Source organism: Coregonus lavaretus (assembly GCF_964263955.1).
Source record: "Coregonus lavaretus genome assembly, chromosome: 14".
Taxonomy (NCBI): domain Eukaryota; kingdom Metazoa; phylum Chordata; class Actinopteri; order Salmoniformes; family Salmonidae; genus Coregonus; species Coregonus lavaretus.
In genome coordinates, this window is record NC_140001.1 from 30,054,684 (window position 1) to 30,079,642 (window position 24,959).

The 24,959-nt window shown below is 45.0% G+C and overlaps 2 protein-coding genes across 2 annotated transcripts in view; both read right to left on the bottom strand.

Moving 5' to 3' along the window:
* The window catches only part of epg5 (ectopic P-granules autophagy protein 5 homolog (C. elegans)), a gene marked incomplete at its 3' end in the record, with an annotated part of 20,672 nt that extends 11,075 nt beyond the window's left edge, over positions 1–9,597 (bottom strand). Inside the window, 25 exon segments of the mRNA XM_084176374.1 lie at positions 470–636; positions 1,065–1,187; positions 1,599–1,706; positions 1,872–2,069; positions 2,234–2,378; positions 2,603–2,743; positions 3,348–3,610; positions 3,688–3,810; positions 3,906–4,067; positions 4,200–4,340; positions 4,450–4,601; positions 4,774–4,931; positions 5,046–5,195; positions 5,302–5,452; positions 5,880–5,994; positions 6,110–6,218; positions 6,419–6,492; positions 6,685–6,792; positions 6,902–7,038; positions 7,195–7,393; positions 7,524–7,784; positions 7,903–8,613; positions 8,762–8,860; positions 9,044–9,149; positions 9,507–9,597. Coding sequence (XP_084032500.1) covers positions 470–636; positions 1,065–1,187; positions 1,599–1,706; positions 1,872–2,069; positions 2,234–2,378; positions 2,603–2,743; positions 3,348–3,610; positions 3,688–3,810; positions 3,906–4,067; positions 4,200–4,340; positions 4,450–4,601; positions 4,774–4,931; positions 5,046–5,195; positions 5,302–5,452; positions 5,880–5,994; positions 6,110–6,218; positions 6,419–6,492; positions 6,685–6,792; positions 6,902–7,038; positions 7,195–7,393; positions 7,524–7,784; positions 7,903–8,613; positions 8,762–8,809 — 3,944 coding nt within the window. The 5' untranslated portion in view covers positions 8,810–8,860; positions 9,044–9,149; positions 9,507–9,597.
* Positions 9,598–13,880: 4,283 nt separating this feature from the next.
* LOC311140955 (protein limb expression 1-like) lies at positions 13,881–19,943 on the bottom strand (the record flags this gene model as incomplete). The annotated part of the gene is made up of 6 exons (XM_084176214.1): positions 13,881–14,270; positions 14,503–14,580; positions 15,307–15,402; positions 15,890–16,030; positions 18,451–18,647; positions 19,859–19,943. The coding sequence occupies 6 exons, from the start codon at positions 19,941–19,943 to the stop codon at positions 13,992–13,994; spliced, it is 876 nt and encodes a 291-aa protein (XP_084032340.1). The 3' UTR covers positions 13,881–13,991.
* Positions 19,944–24,959: the final 5,016 nt, after the last annotated feature.

Genomic DNA, 24,959 nt, shown 5'->3' on the forward strand with positions numbered 1-24,959 from the left:
TACAATGTGATTTTCTGGATTTTTGTTTTAGATTCTGTCTCTCACAGTTGAAGTGTACCTATGATAACAATTACAGACCTCTACATGCATTGTAAGTAGGAAAACCTGCAAAATCGGCAGTGTATCAAATACTTGTTCTCCCCCCTGTATATATATAGATATATATATACACACACACACACACACACACACACACACACACACACATATATATACACACACATACATATGTATGTATACATACATATATACACACGTATGTATGTAGGGCCAAAGACTTGGTTCATCCAGCCATGCACTGCAGAAGTCATAGTAAAACACTTTGTATGCTATTTATCATCTCACCCGAGTTGTGTTCTGATTATGAGGGGGTACCTGATGAATTTGCTATCAAAAAAGGGGTCCCCGGCCCCAAAAAGTTTGAGAACCCCTGGCCTAGAGGTTATGGTGTTAGGCGTGTGTGTCGTACCCATACTCAGGTCCTGGCTGTCTCAGGTAGAGCTGCAGGAACCTCTGCCAGACGAGGGGGAGTAGTGGGTGGTCAGGGGGTGTGGCCAAAGCCTGACACGCCCACCTGTACACCTGCAGCCGCTGCAGAGATGGAGCCACTGGGAGCTTCAACCGCTGCTGGGCCTTCTGTCTCACACACAAGAAACATAAAGATAGTGAAACACAAACATCATGTTTCTCAGATTAAGGCCTATAAATCTCTCATCGTTTTACTGTTCTGCTGGTCAGGTGAGAGGTTGGAGTGTGTGTGGTGTGTGTACCTTCAGGGCCTGGTCAGGTGACAGGTTGGAGTGTGTGTGGTGTGTGTACCTTCAGGGCCTGGTCAGGTGAGAGGTTGGAGTGTGTGTGGTGTGTGTACCTTCAGGGCCTGGTCAGGTGAGAGGTTGGAGTGTGTGTGGTGTGTGTACCTTCAGGGCCTGGTCAGGTGACAGGTTGGAGTGTGTGTGGTGTGTGTACCTTCAGGGCCTGGTCAGGTGACAGGTTGGAGTGTGTGTGGTGTGTGTACCTTCAGGGCCTGGTCAGGTGACAGGTTGGAGTGTGTGTGGTGTGTGTACCTTCAGGGCCTGGTCAGGTGACATGTTGGGGTCAGACAGTAGTTCGTGCTCCACACAGCGTCTCAGCTGAGAATCCTCCTCAAACATCCCCTCCATGTTCAAAACCAGCCACGCAAACCACACCTACACACACACAGTTATCATTTTCACATATAAAACCACACCTACACACACACAGTTATCATTTTCACATATAAAACCACACCTACACACACACAGTTATCATTTTCACATATAAAACCACACCTACACACACACAGTTATCATTTTCACATATAAAACCACACCTACACACACACAGTTATAATTTCACATAAAACCACACCTACACACACACAGTTATCATTTCACATATAAAACCACACCTACACATACACAGTTATCATTTCACATATAAAACCACACCTACAGACAATAGCCTTTTTTTTTTTGCAGATTTCATTGGGAAATGCTGCAAAATAAAGTAATTCTGTTTCACACAGAATGACAGCACGGATAGGAGAAGTTAGATAGGACTGAGGTTAAAGTTCTCACCTCCCCGCTCATCGATAGGCCCTCAATGAATGAGGGTGTGGCATTTCCAGCGATCCAGCCAACCAGGGAAGAGAGCAGACCCCGGTCTCCATGATAACCTAAGGCAATCTACCAGAGGGGTGCGACAGAGAGCATCACAGACTGAGCTACAGTGTGTGTGTGTACTCTGTGTGTGTACATTTTCTTCACACAAAAATAACACACACTGATCAAAATAAGCATAACAGCTGAAATATATGGGACTCTCCTGTCTCTGTGTGTGTGTGTACATACCTTGTGCTGCTGGTACAGTAATCTCTGTACACACTCCTCCTGGTGGTGTGTGAAGGCAGCACGACAGATCTGATCCATCAGGAATAGAACGGTTCTGTCTCGGTACCACAGGTTCTGCTGGGTTAGAATTCCCACCCAGAACTCTAGAACCGCTGCCGGACCCACACGACCTGGCCTAGAACTCTCCACCACGTGAGTCTGAAAGATAATAAACACACACTCATCATGAATAGATTAATGGAATGTTCAGAGGCAGTAACATGGCATCCAGTTCTAGTTGGCCAAACTACTGATCCATAAGTTTGGTTAACCCCATGTTTCACACCAGTTCTGATGGATATGTATTAGGTGTGTGTACATACCTGTATGACACTGTTGAGCAGGCGTACCATGTCCCCATAGGTGCCTCCAGTGAAGAGTGGCGCCACCCTGTGAGTGACCTGCTGTGTTACACCCTGAGGACACACACCGTCACACTGCAGGAACAACTGGACACAGCCCACAAACCTGGCACAGAGAGAGGGAGGGAGTATATTGTAGTCCAAACACAGCAATACCACAGCCCACCAGTTTTGTGAGATTTTAGTGGGATTTTACAGTTTCGTTTAGGGAGGGGTAAAAGGTACTGAAAGTTAACTGTAGAAGCTGATCAAACAGAAAAGAGGGAGGATGTTGTCCAGTAGATGGAGGATGTAGTGTCTAGGACATAGTGTGTAGTGTGTATATCTTACTGTGTGTTCTTCAGCAGGTAGAAGCTGAGAGGGTAGGTAGGAGGGAGGATGTTGTCCAGTAGATGGACAGCAGCTCTCAGATGTTGAGACTGAATCAGACTCCTCAACAGATCCACTCCCTCTGTGCAAAACACCTCCAGACTGGGATAACAGACAGACAGAGAGAGAGATGTTACACACAATAGTACAGAGTGAGACTTTATACACACAGGTGATGTGTGTCTGTATGGTGTCACTGTGCTGTGGCCCTCACCAACCGGCCATAGGGCTCATAGGGATTGAGCGACTGCACCGAACACTGCATCACTGACCTGTAATACTAAAAACTGCGCTATACTGCTTTTGCGCCATGTACACTTCTTCACAAGACAGTATGTATATATATATATATATATATATATATATATATATATATATATATATATATATATATATATATATATATATATATATACACACACACACACACACGTCACAGCAGCATCCCTCCCTCTACATATATAGATATCCCCACTGTAAATTGTATATCCTCACTGTAGCTCAGCCTATACTCTAGAGTTTTATGTTTACTGTATTTATATTGTATATTCTGTATGTTGACTTTGTTTAAATCCCTCTGTCTGTATTCTGTTTGTACATTTGTCTATTGCTGGCAGCACCTATTCATTAAGTCAAATTCCATGTATGTTGTTAATGTACTTGGCGAATAAAGTGATTCCGATAGAGAGAGAGCAGATGGTCATACTTGTGTCCTACAGTTGTCATGGCGATGGCCAGGTAGCAGCCAATGGGAATGCCCGCCTTTACGGCCCTTAGAACAGGGTGCATGTTGGGGGTGTGCGTGAGCTCGGGGGAGGGGTTAGGGGCAGAACCGGAGGTGGACCAGGCTGCTTGAGGGTACTGGGTGTTGCCATGGAGCTTCAGCCTTAGCAACAGTTGCCAGGCCCACTGGCTGAAGGAAGCCTCAGGAGACAGACCCAGACGGAGAACACTAGCCAGGTAGGACACCTGATCGACAGAGACAGAGAGAGACGTGTTAACCTCAGAGATGAGATGAGTGTATGATGTGTGCGTGTTTGTGTTACCTGTTTGATTCCCTCTGAGATGAGTCCATTGTATGGTTTGTCTGTGAGGTATTTCTGATAGGCTTCGGCCACCAGCAGAGCAACTTCACTGTGGAGAGAGGAGGGCAGGGCCAGAGTCCCATCCTATAAGACACACACACTCAACATTACACACTGTACACACTCAAACTCAACGTAGGGTTAGGTGTGTGTGTGCATAGTAGCAGTGTGTGTAGTACCTGTGCGTAGCCCCAGTCCAGCCCCTCCAGTAGGACACAGGCCAGGCTGTTCTCCACAGCAGAGAGGGGGTTTTGGAGCAGCCAGCCCCCGATCACACACACTTCCTCCGGGCTAGGACGCCACAGGAACAGGGGCAGCTCCTTACAGAGGTACAGCGCCACCTAACATACACAAGGCTAATCAACATGCAGGTGTACTTAACCGAACCACCTCTGTTACACTTGAAGTCTTCACCCCCCTCCTTTCCACAGCAACCCCAGCAGTTGACAGAGGCCACGCACACACACACTTACCATGCCGACTGTCTCTATGGTCTCTCTGAGTCTGTCCAGCAGGACTGAGATAATGTAAGGATGAGCGGTTGCTATGGCGGCCAGCAGCTCCCGCCCCACCTTAGAGTAGGTTTCCCTCGTAGACACACTGACATAGGACACCTGAAGGGAGGGAGAGAAATATAGGGTGACCCTGGCAGCCAGCTTTGCTGTGACCTCTATTCATTCCGTGTGAAAATGGGAAAAAATAATGTGTGTGTGTTTGTGTTACCTGGAAGACGAGGAGAGCTATAGTGGTAATGAAGGTGGGGTCAGAGTGGTGGGTAGGCATGGCCATGTGAGCTAGTGCCGTGAGGAGAGAGATTCCATCAGAACTGTTGACCTCACACAGCCATTTCTCAAACCTCTCCTGGTGACTCGGCTCTGCAATACATGTTAGTACATCATTAAGGCATGGCTCCTGTGCTGACACACTGTGTGAATGTATGATATTGTGCTGCTCTATTCTGTGTTTTTTTTTTTTGCACATTGTTGTTTTTTTTTAAAGTACTTTATGAATACAATGAATTCCTATCATCATTATGTGTGTATGTACCTCGGAGGGCCTGTAGGCAGGTGTATGTGTTGTCTGTAGAGTTGAGTGTGTCTGGTGCAGCGGTCTCTGCACACTGCATCACATACAGAATTCTCCACAGCATGGAACTGGACAGGGTTCCATAGGGCATCTCTGACATGAACAGCCAGATACCCAACCTAGGAGAACACACAGTCAGATAATACACACACTCCCCATACTCTCAAAATCAATATTCTTACTGCCTTGCAAGAATAGATAGCCAAAAACATTACATGTCTTCCCTCTCTCACCTCTTGTTTCTGAGGACATGTAGCACAGCTCTGAGGAACAGATGGTCGTATTCTAGTTGTAGTTTCTCCAGAGAGATGGTACTGGGCCGGGCTGGACCAGCAACACTCACATATTGGGCCCAGTGATCACTGACATAACACACCGTCATCCTGCAGAGAGGGAGCGCACAGGAGACAGTGGTTACACACCTTTACAAACACATCTAGATCTAAATATATCTACTCCATCTAAATGTACTGTGTGTGGGTGTCTTACCGTATGGTGTGTCCGATGCGTTTTACGAGCTGGCGGTAGCGAGCTCTGTTGTAGGTGTGTAGACCCACAGCCAGAAGCTCGATCAGAGACGAGGCGAACGCAAACACACGCATCATCTTCTGACTGGAGCAGGCCTTGGGCTCATACACACCTAGACAGACAGACAACATCCATTTATTGGTGAGACAGTCACATAGCTGCATACACACATCTGAAGACACAGCCAAAAAGCAGTCACTAGAATAACAGAATTACTACGTCAGTCAAATACAACTACATGACAACACATGCGCACGCACATACACACACAGCTTTATTTTCGTGAAATGTCAGGACTTTTTGGAGTGTAAAAATGTTTGACCATTAAAAATCGTATTTTCCCTAATCCTAACCCTACCCCTTAACCTTAACCCCTAAACCTTAAACTTAAAATAGCATTTGAACAAATTCAGGTCCTGACTTTTCAAAAAAGTTATTGTTTTCCTACATTTTCAGGACATTCGGGTGAAATGTTAGGACATTGGGGTCCTGATAATGTAGGAAAACAAGTACACACAGACACTTGCACACACACAAACCCTTCTTGCTCATCCCCAGCAGATGTGTGAAGAGCTGTTGGAAGGGGAACTGGGACAGCAGAGAGATCAGGTCCTCTTCACACAGTAACAACCAGCTGCTCTCTGGGTCCTCATCCTGAAAAACACACACATACACACACACACATCAGCAACCTTACAACAATTCTACCTCAACGCTCCTAGGGTCCAGTTCCCTGAAATACCACACACACCAACACATGCATGGTTACCTCCTCTCCACCTTCATCCACTAGGGTCCAGTTGCCAGACTCAGGGCCGGAGGCTGCAGCACTCTGACTCTCACAGGGCTTCATGTGGCTCATGAACTCAGCACGATGTCTAAAGATGAAAGGTCAACGATCAGAGGAAAAACCCAAAGGGTTATACCTTGAAATGTGCACGTTCAACTAAAAAATCACGTAAATAGGTAAGGATTAGGGATGAAAGGTCAAGGTTAGGGCTACCTGACAGGAGACATGAGGATGGTGACATGTAGGGTTAGGGGTCAGGGGCCAGAGTGAGAAGTTAGGGTTCTTTACCTGACTGGAGACATGAGGATGGCAAGAGCCTGCATGAACTGCTGAACTCCTGAGGGATTTCCCAGGACCTGGATCTGAAACACACCCCCCCAAGCATGTTTTAATTAAGACTGCTAACCTTACCTGGCAATGATGGCATCGTTAACCAAATATGATAACCTGCCAATAAGCATACAGAAATAGTGGAGTGAGCCTTCATTCATAAACCAGGCCTACTTTAGAGGAAATCAAAACATTAAACAAACTAGATAGAGGGTGTGTCTCACCTGTAAGAAGGTTGCAGCCCACTTGCCCACCCCTGCAGAACAGCACAGCAGATGGTTCAACATGTAGAGGTGTTCTCCTGATCCCCCCACACGCAGTAACACTGCCACCTATACACAACACACACACACATAGCGTGATTAAACTGCACAACAGGTGGGACAACTGGTACTGCTGTACCAGGGCTAGTGTTGAGGTTCACTGTGTGTGTCTGTGTACCAGTCTCTGCAGCCAGAGGTGGATGTCTGTCTGGAACTGCGTGTCATCCAGGACTCTCCGTGTGAAGCTGAAGAGAACACTGATGCTCTCCTTCAGGGGGAGGAGGGAGCTGGGCTGGCTCTGGGTATCACACATATCTACAATACACACACATACACACTTGACTAATTAAACAAAGAAACACATTAACCATGTGTACAATATGTTGAATATTAAATTAAATCCCACCTGTGCGTATTTGTATGTACAGTGTGTGCGTCTGTGTGTGTGTTTGTGTGAGAGTGTGTTCTCACCGTGGAGCAGGCAGTGTAAGTATGACTCCACCTGAAGACGTGACAGCAGGGCTGTGTATGCATGCAGCGCCACCTTCTGGTGCAGGAGTTCAGTGCGGGCCTCAAACAGCTTCCGCAGCTCCACCAACACAGCCTCACTAAAGTCAGCCTGCTGGAAGCGGTGGTAGCCATACACCTTGGACTGGTCCCCACACACACCCTGGAAAGAAAGAAAGGGTTTAGAGAGTGGGGGAAAGAGAGAGATGAAGAACAGAAGTGTACTGTATAACTTTGTAGCTTTTGTGTTATGTGCTAAGTTGTATACTAACATTGTCTATTTAACCACACACCTGAAGTGTGAGCTGTTCATCTCTGAAGCTCCAGAGTCGGTTCTGTGTGGTGTTACAGTCAGAGGTTTGTGTGTGGAGCTGTGTGTGTGCGTGTGTCAGCTGTCTGCGGCAGCGCCAGTAGTTTTGCAGGAGGTCCGTCAGCTCGTGGCCTTCCTGCCGGGCCAACACTGCGAACCGGGCTGCACACACCTCCACCCCCTCCACCCACACACACATCCCCCCACCCGGCTCCCACACACTAAGCTGCTCCAACGAGAATGCCTGTAGGAAAAACACAACACAGTCGACACTATAAATAAATATTATTCAAATAACATTGATAGATTTGTAATATAAAGCGCTTCGAGCCCACAATGGGTCATAGGATGTGTGTGGTTACCTGTAGTTCTGGGCTGGGCTGGGGTAGTTCAGGGTACAGTCTGGTCCTGGAGCCCTCAGACGGAGCCACCTCCACAACAGGCTCCAGACTGGGAGGACACTCCTGCTCCCCTAGAGGCAGAACAGCAGGGCCCCTTGTCCCACAGGCCCGCAGAGCCTCCTCATGCAGCTGCATCAGGGAGCCCTCCTCCAGTGTGGGTAGTAAGGGGTAGAGGGCAGGGGCGCTGGGGGCCAAGGGTATCTTAAGCTTTGTAGATATACAGGGCTGGGTCTGGATGTGGGTTTTGTTCTGGGTCTCTCTCCCCACCTCAGTGCTCTGTGGTTGGGCTCTGAGCTCAGCCCCTTGGGCCTCTCCTCTCCCCTCATCCCTCTTCTCTGGCTCTGCCTCAGAGGGCTTTGCTAGTGTCTGGGGTGAGGTTGATGATAATGTCAGCGATGTCTGTAATGTCTGTGATAATGATAGTGTCTGTGATGCTGGTAATGATTCCTCTGATGTCTGTGGTAATATCTGTGTTGATGGTTGTGATGTCTCTGATAAAGTCTCTGATGCCCCTGCCAGACCCTGTTGTTGCTCTGTCCCCTCGTATGGCAGACTGAGGGGGACGTCTGTGAACTCAGAGCTGGGTGGGGTAGCAGCACCAGCTTCCTCATCACAACCAGCAGAGCGAGCTGTGGCACTCTTCACTCCTCCACTCTGCCTCTGTTTCCTGTCCTGTTGGGGATAACACACAACAGTAGTCTGCCTGGTTAATACTCATGAATAATGACTGGGTAATACATACTATCATATGCTTTCCCCATAATTTCATAATCAGACAGGAGTCTGTCCTCAGGGACATACAGGAACGTACTGTACATACCTGAGACCTGCTGCTGGTCTTGGACTTCTTTTGTCTCACTGCCTCCATCTGTCATATCTTTCACACCTTACTCCTCACACCACATTCACCCTCAGGCTTCTAGAGTGAGAAAACAGTGGGTCTGTTTAATTGGAGCACAACAGAGCTCAGTCAGCTCACAGTCTCTGGGACATTATTATTTTCTAATCTCACATTAGCCATCTTGGTCCTGGCTGCCAAAACAGGGCCAATGATAATCCTGTAATTCATGCATCAGCAAAACAACACCACTCATTTACTCACGTGAATACTGATGATACACAATCACCTAGCTATGTGTGTTATCTTTACATGAAGGCTGTTCTTGCGACCAAATAGGCGTGGTTTCAGACCAGTCTCCAGTGTCGAGCTGTATAGGGTAAGGGTTAGCTATTTAGAGTTAGCTATTGTCGGGAAAACGAAACATATCCTCCCCTCTCCCGTCTGTCATCATGGCTAGCACAGTGTACCCCTGTTTACCTGTCACTGTCATCTGATTCCAAATAAGCTCTGCCATCTAGCTATCTTAAACAAACTGGGGAAAATATATTGTCGTTAAACTAACGTTACTAGCTAGCTAGCTACAAGTAGCGCTCTCGAGGAGTGCGAAAACAAGGACATATAGCTAGCTAGCACCACCAGTATTTTTGGTGTAGCTAACGTTAGCTATAATGATCAGCTGTAAACTGTAGGATAAACCCCTAGAAAAAGTAACAATTTTACCTACCTTTGTAAAACAATTTGATAAACGCCAGCGAAATGACATTTGGCAACACATCAGCTGTCATTTGTTTTGTTCCAGGAAGGAACAGTTATCGCGATAATATTTCGTCACATGACTCCTGCACCCTCTTTACGTAACACAAAAAGAGCCTACATCAAATATTATGGATATAATGACAAGATACATGTCTCTCTGCCCTAACAATGGCAGTCGTTGTGCACAAAGCGGCACGGCGGGCTGTCTAACTCCCGCGTATCCTTTCTTCGGACTGATGGATACATCTCATTATTGTAATATATTTCTAAATATTCGATGAGGGTTGTTGACGTCAACCGCCTGTATTCAATGGAGAGAGGCGCTACGCTACTAGCCTTATGCATCGAATACGCATAGACATCTCGAGACAACTCCGATATAAAGTGTTTTTTCTCAAAATTGCCCGGATGTCACGTGTCCTACTTATATCAGACGCGTAACAACTTATGCATTACGAAACTTATATTCGATCTACTCTCTCATTGACCTCCTATCGGGTGCATCTCCATACAAACACTCCTTGCTTGTGTTGTCGAAAAGACTCCACCTGCTGGAGGGAGTCAGATTTTCTGCCGAGTTGGGCCTCTTTCTTCCTCTCTGCCTACATTCATGTTAGTTACCGTATCGATTTGGTCCGTGCTATTCGGGACGTCCCAAACCCATTGACGTTTACATTTAAAATGGTTAAGGTAAGGGTTATGGTTAAGGGTATGGAAGTCCCAAGGATTCCGGCTAGCACTGACCCTATCGATTTGTGTTGCAAACGTTATGTTTACAAAACTACGTGTTCATGCAAGTAATTATTATTTTTTAGGGTAGAAAAATGCTCACGTTACACTACATGACCAAAATTATATGGACACCTGCTCCTCGAACATCTCATTCCAAATTCATGGGCATTAATATGGAGTTGGTCCCCCCTTTGCTGCTATAACAGCCTCCACTCTACTGGGAAGGCTTTCCACTAGATGTTGGAACATTGGTGCGGGGACTTGCTTCCATTCAGCCACAAGAGCATTAGTGAGGTCGGGCACTGATGTTGGGCGATTAGGCCTGGCTCGCAGTCGGCGTTCCAATTCATCCCAAAGGTGTTCGATGGGGTAGAGGTCAGGGCTCTGTGCAGGCCAGTCAAGTTCTTCCACACCGATCACCGATCTCGACAAACCATTTCTGTATGGACCTTGCTTTGTGCACAGGGGCATTGTCATGCTGAAACAGGAAAGAGCCTTCCCAAACTGTTGCCACAAAGTTGGAAGCACAGAATCGTCTAGAATGTCATTGTATGCTGTAGTATTAAGATTTCCCTTCACTGGAACTAAGGGGCCTAGCCCTAACCATGAAAAACAGCCCCAGACCATTATTCCTCCTCCACCAAACTTGACAGTTGGCACTATGCATTCGGCAGGTATTGTTCTCCTGGCATCCGCCAAACCCAGGTTGGTCCGTCCAGATTAGTCCGTCGGACTGCCAGATGGTGAAGCGTGATTCAGCACTCCAGAGAATGCGTTTCCACTGCTCCAATGGCGGCAAGCTTTACACAACTCCAGCCGACGCTTGGCATTGTGCATGGTGATCTTAGGCTTGTGTGTACCTGCTCATCCATGGAAACCCATTTCATGAAGCTCCCGACGAACAGTTATTGTGCTGAAGTTGCTTCCAGAGGCACTTTGGAATTCGGTAGTGAGTACTCGGGGGTCCTGTTCTGTGAGCATTTGTGGACTACCACTTCGCAGCGTTGTTGATCCTAGACGTTTCCACTATACAATAACAGCACTTACAGTTGACCGCGGCAGCTCTAGCAGGACAGAAATTTGAGGAACTGACTTGTTGGAAAGGTGGCATCCTATGACCTTGCCACTTTGAAAGTCACTGAGCTCTTCATAAGGCCATTCTACTGCCAATGTATGTACAGTGGGGAAAAAAAGTATTTAGTCAGCCACCAATTGTGCATGTTCTCCCACTTAAAAAGATGAGAGAGGCCTGTAATTTTCATCATAGGTACACGTCAACTATGACAGACAAAATGAGAAAAAGAAATCCAGAAAATCACATTGTAGGATTTTTTATGAATTTATTTGCAAATTATGGTGGAAAATAAGTATTTGGTCAATAACAAAAGTTTCTCAATACTTTGTTATATACCCTTTGTTGGCAATGACACAGGTCAAACGTTTTCTGTAAGTCTTCACAAGGTTTTCACACACTGTTGCTGGTATTTTGGCCCATTCCTCCATGCAGATCTCCTCTAGAGCAGTGATGTTTTGGGGCTGTCGCTGGACAACACGGACTTTCAACTCCCTCCAAAGATTTTCTATGGGGTTGAGATCTGGAGACTGGCTAGGCCACTCCAGGACCTTGAAATGCTTCTTACGAAGCCACTCCTTCGTTGCCCGGGCGGTGTGTTTGGGATCATTGTCATGCTGCAAGACCCAGCCACGTTTCATCTTCAATGCCCTTGCTGATGGAAGGAGGTTTTCACTCAAAATCTCATGATACATGGCCCCATTCATTCTTTCCTTTACACGGATCAGTCGTCCTGGTCCCTTTGCAGAAAAACAGCCCCAAAGCATGATGTTTCCACCCCCATGCTTCACAGTAGGTATGGTGTTCTTTGGATGCAACTCAGCATTCTTTGTCCTCCAAACACGACGAGTTGAGTTTTTACCAAAAAGTTCTATTTTGGTTTCATCTGACCATATGACATTCTCCCAATCCTCTTCTGGATCATCCAAATGCACTCTAGCAAACTTCAGACGGGCCTGGACATGTACTGGCTTAAGCAGGGGGACACGTCTGGCACTGCAGGATTTGAGTCCCTGGCGGCGTAGTGTGTTACTGATGGTAGGCTTTGTTACTTTGGTCCCAGCTCTCTGCAGGTCATTCACTAGGTCCCCTAGTGTGGTTCTGGGATTTTTGCTCACCGTTCTTGTGATCATTTTGACCCCACGGGGTGAGATCTTGCGTGGAGCCCCAGATCGAGGGAGATTATCAGTGGTCTTGTATGTCTTCCATTTCCTAATAATTGCTCCCACAGTTGATTTCTTCAAACCAAGCTGCTTACCTATTGCAGATTCAGTCTTCCCAGCCTGGTGCAGGTCTACAATTTTGTTTCTGGTGTCCTTTGACAGCTCTTTGGTCTTGGCCATAGTGGAGTTTGGAGTGTGACTGTTTGAGGTTGTGGACAGGTGTCTTTTATACTGATAACAAGTTCAAACAGGTGCCATTAATACAGGTAACGAGTGGAGGACAGAGGAGCCTCTTAAAGAAGAAGTTACAGGTCTGTGAGAGCCAGAAATCTTGCTTGTTTGTAGGTGACCAAATACTTATTTTCCACCATAATTTGCAAATAAATTCATTAAAAATCCTACAATGTGATTTTCTGGAAAAAAAAATCTCATTTTGTCTGTCATAGTTGACGTGTACCTATGATGAAAATTACAGGCCTCTCTCATCTTTTTAAGTGGGAGAACTTGCACAATTGGTGGCTGACTAAATACTTTTTTCCCCCACTGTATATGGAGATTGCATGGCTGTGTGCTCGATTTTATACCCCTGTCAGCAACAGGTAGGCCTATGGGTGAAATAGCCGAATCAACTAATTTGAATGGGTGTCCACATACCTTTGTGTATATATAGTGTAGTTAAATCTATCTATGATTATCAAGAAGCATAACTTGTGTGTTCCCAAACTTCATATTACTTTAGCTTTGGTCTTCCAACAACATGCTGAACGCTCAAAACAAAAGTGACATAATTAAGCACGTGGAGTAATGAGTAGGATTTGGTGTTTTCACATGCACAAGTGATTGCTTTGCTTTTGATAAAAACGCTTTATCTACCTTCCCAATGAAAACTAGTTGGAAATATGTTATATAATTATATAGCAGACAGACAAAGTATTTATTTCATATGTACACACATATTTCACAGTCAGCTGTCTCAGCTGTGTCTTGAATTTGACAGCAGCTATAAAGTAAACAGTTCTCTGTTTGTGTAATGTTGATGGTAGCCTGGCAGTGTTTATGGTGACCTTTGACCTAATCACCTGCTCAGTCCCTCTTGATGAAGCGCCTCTTTTCTCTTGCCACTGTTCACATGCTAGTGGAAACTAGGAAACTCAGAAATGACCAACTTGCTGATTCGTTAAATGCAGTAAATGTATAAACAACTACAACCAGAGCAAGCCGGAAATTTCAGAGTTTTCTAGTTCCAACTAGTATGTGAACACGGCATCTGTTGTTCTCATCTGATTCCACCCGCAGGTTCTATGGTTGAGTTGATCTCTCTACCACCAGGGACAACATTCACTTTCTATGTAAAAAGGCTTAGCTGGGTGTATGTATGGTGGTTCAGGGTTTCATGTGTGGATCAGGGGCTTTGTCTGGATTGTTAATGGTTCGTAGTTTATGTGTGGTTCAGGTGGTTCATGTAGTTTGTGTGTGTATGTGCGACTCATTGGTGGTGTATGTGTGGTTCAGGTGATTCTTGTGAATCTGTGTGTGGTTGGTGTGTGAATGCTTGACTCAGTGCCAGGCTAAGGATCTCTGTTTTCTCCTTGTAGAAGCGGAGTTCATTGCCATGACGCCTAGCCACGTCCAGTTCCCTCTGTGCTACTCGTAGCTCCATCCTCAGCAGCCTTGGAGTCTGCCGCTCCCTGCCCAGCCAATCCAGAGCCATGCTGCTGCGCATGCTGGCATCCAGTTCCCGCTGCGAGTAATAACCAATCACACTCTGTGGGGGCAAAGAGTAATAACCAATCAGGCGGTGCGCTTGATGTAGCACCCTCTGATGTGAGAATAGCAGGGGTGTATCCATCTTGTCCACAGAGGGCCAGTGTGGGTGCAGACTTTTGTTACAACCAAGCAGTAACACACCTGATTCAAACAAATCAAAGATTGGCCACCCATGGGGTAGAGGATTATAGGGTCAGTTATATAACTGAATATCCAGATGAGGGACTTGCCTGGCGGGAACACTGTCTCTCCCTTAGAACCTTCAACGTCCCGTTCCAGTGTAACAACTGAAACACCGTCATCCCCTCCTAGAGAGAGAGAGAGAAGAGAGAGAGAGAGAGAGAGAGAGAGAGAGAGAGAGAGAGAGAGAGAGAGAGAGAGAGAGAGAGAGAGAGAGAGAGAGAGAGAGAGAGAGAGAGAGAGAGAGAGAGAGAGAGAGAGAGAGATAGAGAGAGAGAGAGAGAGAGAGAGAGAGAGAGAGAGAGAGAGAGAGAGAGAGAGAGAGAGAGAGAGAGAGATAGAGAGAGAGAGAGAGAGAGAGAGAGAGAGAGAGAGTGAATAGACCTGAGCAATAAAAGAACGCCATACAAAATTATCAGTGAAACTTGACAAGTATGAATTGTGTAATTACGCAGGAAAGGGATGATAGATTATCAAAGTATGTTTCTAATCCCTAACCAAACTGTGTGTGATTAGTTTGAAAAGTTACGTGAAACATTTATGTTCCAAGCCTGTCTGCTGAAGCTGTGATTGAGAGCATACTGTCTGGCTGGATGGCTGCCATGTATCCATAGACGGTGTTATAAATGATAAGGGTAATGATCAGAAACAGATGGAACTAGTGCGATGAAACGAGTGCTAGTGCTTTGAACAGGTGGTGGAGGTCAAAGAATAGGTTCAGCAAAAAGTAAAAAAAGAGTCCGTATGAGATCATGTTTGTAGTGCAAGAGAAAATAATTATCAGACCAGCAAAGATATATTATAACATACAGTAATTAGCCTATAACAAATTCCTATGATAATCCTGTCCTTACCTGGAACTCCAACATGGTTCTGCCAGTGTATGACTGGAGCAGGAGACAATAGGTTCCTATACTGGTGCTAGGATCACAGGCATCCTCCACAGAGACCTGGATGCAACATACAGTAACACAACACTTAAACACTGACACATCTGATATCAGCCCATAGAAGAGAGCTTTTCATAATCAATAACTCAGGATATCCTATCCTATCCATGCTGCCATGCTGATGCTTAGTCGTTGTGAATTAGAGTTAGTCCTGTGTCAGAGTTAGTCCTGTGCTAGAGTCAGTCCTGTGCCAGAGTTAGTCCTGTGCCAGAGTTAGTCCTGTGCTAGTCAGTCCTGTGCCAGAATTAGTCCTGTTCTAGAGTCAGTCCTGTGCCAGAGTTAGTCCTGTGCTAGAGTCAGTCCTGTGCCAGAGCTAGTCCTGTGCTAGAGTTAGTCCTGTGCCAGAGTTAGTCCTGTGCTAGAGTCAGTCCTGTGCCAGAGTTAGTCCTGTGCCAGAGTTAGTCCTGTGCTAGAGTCAGTCCTGTGCCAGAGTTAGTCCTGTGCCAGAGTTAGTCCTGTGCTAGAGTTAGTCCTGTGCTAGACTCACGGTGCTGGCGGAGGCAGCCTCCTGCAGGCTGTGTGTGATGAAAAGAGGAGTGATTAGTCTAGACGGCAGCTCGTTCACTAGAGAGTTCATCAGAGCGACACGCGCCGCATCCCTACGAGCTTCCGCCTGGGTCTCACACTCCTACAGAGAAACAGAAATAGGTGGGAGGTTGGCAGAGAGAGGAAGTGGAGAGAAAAGAGGGAGACATAAGTCCCACTGTGTAAATTATATGTGCAGTGTTGTTGGTTTGAGATGATCACTGTTTGCATAATCTCGGTCAACCCAGAACCAAAGTCTCGCGTAATTGGTAAGATGCTCGATTTTGTTCTGGGTCCATACGTGTTAAGAGAAGAGATAGAACGAGGATCTGAACCAGAATGAAGAGCTCCACCTTCTCTCTTTCCAAGTTATGGGGCAAGTCTATGGGACAAATGTCCCCTCCCCTTCCGAAATTCAAAGGATGCTAACACCTGTTTAAAGTATCGCCTTTTCTAAAACAAGCCATACAAAGCTGGTTACAATTTCAGTTTTATCCTCCAGAAAAGATAGAACAAATATTACAACAAATGTTATGGTTAAACTCAAATATACTGATTAATAGAAAAACATTCTTAATAAAATGTTTAAAATTGGTAATATATTTATTAATGATATAATTAATATAAACGGTGGAGTTATGTCACATATGCAGCTATTGAAAATATATGGGAATGTCTTCTCAATCCAAATTTACAACCAACTGATTGCAGCATTACCACAAAAAATGGAGGAGGCTTGTGGAAAAGGGAGAAGGTAGGGAACTTGTTTACCTGCCATATATTAAAGATACAAATTGGCTGAAAGGAATTGGCATAAATAGAAAAATATACCAGTTTCATTTGAGGACAAAAATGTTGACAGCTGCACCATACAGGTTGCAAAATAAATGGGAAGAGATTTTCGATGTACCGATTCAATGGCATATGGTTTATGAACTGGTACAAAAAACAACACTTGATTCAACACTTCCGAGTTTTTCAATTTAAATAATTATATAAAATTATTGCCACCAACAGAATGCTAAATATATGGGGCATACAACAATCTCAGCTCTGTAGATTTTGCTGCGAAGAGACAGAATCACTAGATAATTTATTCTGGTATTGCCCCTATGTAGCTTGTTTCTCGTCACAGGTCCAGGAATGGTAAAAGAATCACAACATTCACTTAAAATTAACCTTACAAATAGCAGTGTTGGGCGATTTGGAAAGCCCTAGTCAGTCAATAAATAATATAATAATACTCGTAGGAAAGGTTTTCATCTTTAGCTCACAATCTGTGGATACTATATGATTAGAAAGGTTAAAAATGTATGTAAAACATCACAGCACAATTGAAAAATATATGGCACATGGAAACCAAACGAGGGTGTTCTATGGTGATAGGTGGAATGGGCTGAGGGGTGGGATTAAAGAGTTTATGTTTGGTAATGTATTATTGTTATGTGACTGCTTTATATAAAAGTACCATGTATGTAAAATGTATATGTAAAATGTATGTATATGTAGCAGAAAAGCTGTAAAAAAATATATAAATATATATATTTGTCCTCCGAAGGTGGATGGGTAAATAATACAACAAATAAATAAATAAGAAAACACCTGTGAAATCATGATTTGTCCAAAGCACCGTAACTTATGCTGCTCGTTACCTCACGCATCCCGTTGTATCATGACAGAGCTACGGTACCATTTATGTTTAAGTAGTCTGTTTATGAGGGATTACTGTTTGCATGAATATGATTGACTGGAACAGAAATAAAGGCCATCTAGAAAATGCCTCTGCTTGGGTTCGTTTCTCATTACTTTCTTTAACATGTGAGAGTTTATAAAAGCAAATCATGGGATTAGCAATCAAATGTGGAATCAGATTATGACATCACAGGCAGCTGAACCAATCAGAAGGCATTTGGGGCCTCACCATTTGGGAGGCTGTGTGAGCCACAATGAGCCCTTTGAAAAGCATCACGGGATTCCAGCTGAATAAAATCATCAAAGCAGGTTGAGAGGCTGTGTGTGTGTACTGCCCAGGGTCTGAGGGGTATAGATGAAGGACCTCTCTTTAGGGGCTGTGCAGTAATGAGACCCTCCACACACCATTCAGACCCACAGCAAGGCTGAGCAGCACTCCTGTCCAGACAGGTGTTTTCTCACTCACACTAATGACAGAGCACCTTTAAAGCTGCTCAGTGGTGGTCTTTGGCTGCACTATGGAAACACTGTCTCTACTCCATGGTGGGCTCCTGTCATTGAGATAATGAAAATAACCACCTGGCCCCCAACTCTTACCCCCACCTCTCCTCTACCCCTACCCTTACCCTTACCCCCAACCCTAACCCCTACCACCAACCCTAACCCCCCACCTCACCCCTACCCACCCCCAACCCTTTCCCCACCTCACCCATACCCCTGTCCACAACAACCCTAGCTTTCCACCACAGTGGAACTCGATAATGTTTTGTGAGTAGTGCTGGTTTAGGTGGCTTAGGTAGCTGTGGTTGTGATGGTTATAATGGCAGTCACCTTATAGTTTCCAAAGCAGCTTCCTCCAGGTAGAGTGACGTAGCAGATGTAAGGGGGTCCTGGGGAAGGGGCAGACTCATACAACAATAAGCCCTCTGATTGGCTGACAGAGCCCTTCACCGAGTCCTCTGATTGGCTGTCGGACCCCTTCACCTGTTTCTGCTCCCAAAAGTTACGCAACATGGCCACAATGTTCACTGAGGACACGCACACACGCACACCCACACGCATGCACTCCCACACACACACACACACACACACACACACCACAATAATGAAAGTCTGCAAATAGGCCTGATGATTGTCACATTAAAATACATCTAAAAGAGTCCTCAGGGCTTTACAACAAGCCACATGTCAGGATGACAGAGTTTCAGAGATGTCCTGTGCCTGTGGTAGAAACACAATGATGCATGAAGAGCTTGGGGGATAAGGAGTCATTCTGGGGTTCAGGGGGATAAGAGGTCAGGGTGATTTAGAGTTTCAATAACGACAGCAATTGAGGGCACAGAACTAGACACAGGAAGTCAGCTAGACTCAGCACCACAAAGCTACTCTACAGAACCTCTAGCTGACTTAATAAGGGTATGAAGCGGACACTGTTGGAATGGACTGTAGATATATTTCTCTTAATTAATGTAGAGACAGCCCATTAAAACCTTGTTTAACTTCTGATAACATCTACCGTCCGTCTATAGTCTTGGCCACAGTTATACATGTGAGTGTGTGCATGTTTGTGTGTATGTTTGTGGAAATAACCTGTTTCTGTAACTGAACATTCCCAGGCTGAGTTTGTTCGAACTGAATTAGGAAAAGGGGACACCACACAACCACTCAACTCTAACCCTACCTGCCAAGGCTGCAGAGATGGCTTCAGGTCATGGCAGGCTAGCCATGCATCCTGATGAACAAGAACAACAAACTTACCTTTGAGTGAAAAAGTTTCATTAAAATCAAATGCATTAAAGGTGATTATGCCTACTGTAGCTCAATACAGTGGAAAATCTCTACACGACACTGCTTGCATCAAATCAAATCAAATGTATTTGCATCAGAATCCACATAATGTTTTTTACTGTGTGCATGTATGGCTAATGCAGTAAACAGAGGCACATGAATGTTCTATCTGGGTAAAAAAGCATCTAATGTATCAGCCTTTCCAACTCTGCTTTCCCAGACCCAGATTATTCCTGTGATAAAAAGCAATTCACTGAAGATTTCCCTGGTCCTATGTCGGTGTGTTTTGAGTAACTAAATGCAATGCATGCCTATATAAAACAGCCATATGCATTACCAAAAGCATTGTCTGAGTATGGCCATCACACTGACTCAACTGCAGGTGACATCATCACAGTTACATGTATTTGTGTGTCTCCATGTGTGTGTCTGTGTATTGGTAGTTACTCACGGTCCTTGAGGCTGGTACCGAAGTCACTTGGGGACAGAAGGTGTGACATCATGTTATCGTATGGAGAATCCCAAAATTGTCTCATCCTCTTCAATCTCAGTCTTCCTGCATACACTCAGTTTAGCTCACACACTGGCTTAATCCTGCTCATACGCACACACACACTCTGTCTAGTTCAAAACATGTTCCATGGTGAGCGAAGCAAGCAGTGGGAAACTACTCCAAACACAACCCCACTCAATCATTTTTAAATGAAAGAGGATAAAGACTGCACTTCCCCTTAACTCAACTCCCCCTTTCTCTCTCCTCCTCCCCTCTCCTCTCTCTTCCCCTCTCTCGTATGAAGGCCTCCCCAGGGGTTCTCCTCTGGAGCGCTCTACCTTTGTCACAATCTCTGCTAATTAGCTAGGGGGCCCCATCACACGCACAAACACTGAGGTCTGCTGTTGGTATGTGCCCCCCCCCCCCACCCCCCCCGCCCTCTCCCCACTCTATAGAGAGTCACTGTGGAGCCCCTCTCTCCTCTCTCACAGCCACAAAGGGTCTGGGTCACACCCTAAACATACCAGGGCCGTTGGCAGCAGGGATCCTAATGGACAGAACAGTCCCACCCCTGACTGGGTCCCTCTGTCCATGAAATGTGCTCGAGCTTCTCATAGTGAAATGTGCCATAAGACCAACCAACGTTAATAACCCCCATCCTAATCCCTAACCCCCCAGCCAAACACCAACTAACCCACATCCTCAGAGGAATGCTGTGTATGTGTGTGACAGTGTGAATGGGGGTGGGCAGGATGGAGCCATGCTGTTGACTTCAGACTCTTGTCGATCCAGGGCCTGAGCTCCTTTCTGGCTGCGTGTATGAATGGCCATTGTTCAGCTCTGCATTCACCCAGACACCCACTCCCTCCAAATATCTTACAGATTAATATACTCACTATCACAGAATGGAGGGGATTCTGTCCTCAAGACTTCCATTCCTCATTTTCAGGTTGTGTGTGCAAGTGTGAGTTTGTGTATTGTGTGAGTGTGTGTATTTGTCTTGCCTGGCCCTGTAGAGCTCATTGGATCTTGAGAGGGTGGATCAGTGGCGGCTCCTGAAAAAATTCTCAGGAGGGGCAATTTTTCTGATGATTTAGGTGACCTACACACATTTAAAAAAAGATATGTCCAGCAACAACATGAAGACAGGGGCAGCATATAAGTCAATACCAGAAGCATTTATTGACTGATCTCAAAAGTGTTGGCTTACCAGGGTTGGTGGAGCCCTCAGTTTCATCTTTGCCTCGCAAAGCTAACTCAAACACTCCGCAAAACTTCACACACTGGATTAGCCGGCTGAGGATGTGGTGGTTCTTGCTAATGTCGTAGTAAATATATTTGTTATAGTGAATATGGAATATGATATGTTGAGTAAAATGTTGTGCTAAGATCTATTTAGGTCAGGAGCTGGTTATAAGTTATGTTCCTATCCAATAACAATGGACAAAAGGGTCCTATCTTGTCAGCCTTGTCAGCAGGTGGCCAAGGACAACACCCACGCCATAGGCCTCTCAGTTCTTCCAACTCACGAGTTCTTGCTCTGAGGACACACACACACACAAACACACACACACACACATCATCACTGTTAAACACACACACACACACACATCATCACTGTTAAACACACACACACACACACACAAAAATCCCCTCTCTTAGGCTGAACATTTGAAGACAGAGAACCCGACTCAGAGCCAATGCAACAGTGACAGTAGCCTGGAGGGGACCTCGCCCAACTCATCAGGACCAATCAGAAGATCAGAACTACTAGATTGAACCTACTTCATTTATTGCATAAAATGTCTGCACACAATGTTTCGGGGCTCTCTTCAGATAATAATAATAATAATAATAATAATAATATGCCATTTAGCAGACGCTTTTATCCAAAGCGACTTACAGTCATGCGTGCATACATTTTTGTGTATGGGTGGTCCCGGGGATCGAACCCACTACCTTGGCGTTACAAGCACCATGCTCTACCAGCTGAGCTACAGAAAGTGGATACTCATGGATGCGCATTGCAATTGTAAAATGTCAACACAATTGGAGACACCACGTCATTTTTGGAGACATGTTATTGACAGTAAACTATTGTAGATGCGACTGCTAACTAAATAAAACATTTTAGCTGGCTAGCTAATCATCTTAGCTAAATGTGGGGCAAACAATTCAGTTATTTACCGTTAATTTGAGGGATTGGGGTGAAAGAAATCGAGTTACATAGTGATACTTTACGATATACTGTATTGACAATATCGCAATATTTTAGCGCTAGTTGGCTGTACCTGCACCAAAACACCATTATTGTTCCTTCATAGCTTGTTCTCAATCTTTTCACATTGGGAGCCAATTTGTTTTCAGCACTTTTATTTCCATGACTGATCAAAACTCGTTCTCATGGCTTTCTGATCCCTCTGCAACAGACATATGGTGCGCAATAAAATCACAGTATCGAATCGCAATACGTATAGAATCATGAGACTCGCAATGCTGATGCATATATCTTATCGTGAGGTTCCTGGCAATTCCCAGCCCAAGTTCATTTGCCACAACAAATCTCTTCGCTAGCAAACGCAATGTGTCTCCAGCAATGTTTACTTTTTTGACGTTCTATGGCATCTCCACTTTCCAAGCATATATGACCACATGTAATATTTTGGTAAGTGATGCAAATAGTGAACTATGTAGGGCCAGGATGTAAAATATATGTAGCTGCAGCAATTTCTCTTATCTGATATGGTAAGTAATGGGGCTTGATTTATAGCTCCCTAAGAGTTTGACGAACGGGTCCGTGAATGCGATTGCAGATATCTTTACCTCTGAATAAACTGCCTTATATTATACAATTATCCACCTTGTCCAAAAGTCTCTACTTTTTCTCCGTTCTCCAGTAAACTTGTTTTATCAACAATAGTAAGGTTCAATGACACAGAAAGCAGTTCAATGTCGGGGTACAGAGTCGCTCTCTTACCAGGATCGCGGTCCGCTCTGACCAGGGTGAAGGTGGCCGGCTCCACCTCTCTGCCAGCAGCGTTTTCATTATTTAGTCCGTTCGTAGCGGGTATGTACACGATCAACAAGATCAGTCCAAAACCGAAGATCAGTCCAAAGCAGAATGTTTGCAGAATGTTTGTAAACTAAGTCTACAAATTAAAAACATAAAATAACGCCACACTGCAGGTCGCAACATAGACGCTGATAGCCGCCATTGTCTTAGTTACGTTCAACGTTACGTCACGTATGACGAAAGCGCGTAAGTGCATGCACACAGACACCCATAGAGAATGTATTGAAAGCTTTGAAATGTGAAAAAAATAGATTTTACATGACAGGCTATGAGAGACTTCTGGGCGATTTTCAACCTGACTGAAATCGCCCAAAAAACGGGCGGGGCCATTTGAAGCACGACTTTAGCCTGATTTGACATTTAGTGGCTGGCAGATCAGACGTGAACACTGATAACTGCTGTTGCCGTGATATAATTTTTTATAAATTTATAAAAAAAATTTATATATATATATATATTTTTTTTATATAATTGATTAGAAAAAAAATCCCTTCCTTTTCCCGTTTGGCAGTGCGTCGCCCATATCGCCCTATTGAACAAGCCGTCCCTGGGGTGGATGTATGTGTCTTCAAGTGTGTTCTGTTCACGAGTGTGTGTGTGTGTGTGTGTGTGTGTGTCTGGCCCTATGGTATACATGGGGTGAATGTCATCCATTGAGAAGCCTGTTTCATTGTCAGAGACCCTGGGACTAGAGGAGTTTAGCACAAGTAACCAGCCCCCCTAAGACACACAACACTGCATTCCACAGCCACTGAGAACCGTTAGAGGACAATCATTAACACACACACCATTCTGAAGACTTCTGCTAGTGAGTGACACAAGTACTCTCTTTACAAGGTAAAGCACCTTGAGCACTTGGAAAAGCACTATATCAATGCAATCCATTACTTTTACCAGCCCTTTGTCCGTCTGCAAATCACTATTTGTTTGGAAGATATAGGCAATATGTACAACGATTCTAAACTCCCATTCAAATACCCTTGAGCAAGGCACTTAACCCTAATTGCTCCTGTAAGTCGCTCTGGATAAGAGCGTCTGCTAAATGACTAAAATGTAAATGTAAATGTAAATAAAAATGTTATTTAGAACTGTAGCTATATACTGTGAATACACACCTGGACTCATTGTCATCCATATTAAAGTGGTCTTTATTGAAAGTATTCACACTGCAGAAGATACAGAGCAGGAGAGTTCAACACTGGGGGATCATTGCTGTTGGCCTTCTTCCAATAGGTCCTTCTCCTCTCATCTCCAATGTGGTTCATGTTCTCCTCATCTTCTGCTGTCCTCGGAGACCAGGTTATCACTTACTCAACTAACTCACGCAGACGCTTGACTCACACACGCTTGACTTGCGCTCAATCACACACTCACGTCCCTCTCAGCCCCAGAAGCCATCAGTCTCCAGACTAGATTTGATCTCCGCGGTGACCAGGTTAGATTCTCCCTTCATCAGTCTTCTCCTCTGAGCTGCTTTCTGCTGCTTACTCAGCTGTCTCCTCACCTTCGCACGAACCACCTTCTACAACACAACAATACATATGTTAGTGTAGGGATTGCGTGCGACCATGTCAGTGTATACTGCTCTACTGACCGGTGGTATAGTAGAGCAGCTCCCTACGCTGCCGGCGGTAGCCTCACTGTCCGTCCTCCTCCCGCTGTGTTCAACCACATGGAGCAAGCTGTCTGAGTCTCTGTGGAGGAGGTGAGATCATTGGACTTCAACATGATAACCAATCAAAGAAAACAGATATGTCAGATAGAGATGTGGCTCTAGTGGTGGAAAATGAATGACACATTTGAATGACACATTAACCATGTTCCATCCACAGTTTTTATGCGAGCAAACTGTAACTCAGTAAAATCTTTGAAATTGTTGCATGTTTCGTTTATATTTTTGTTCAGTATAAAACGGGTTATATCCATGATGAGTCCTCTATTCATCTCTATCGGACCTACCTGAAATTGTCCACTAAAAACGTTCGT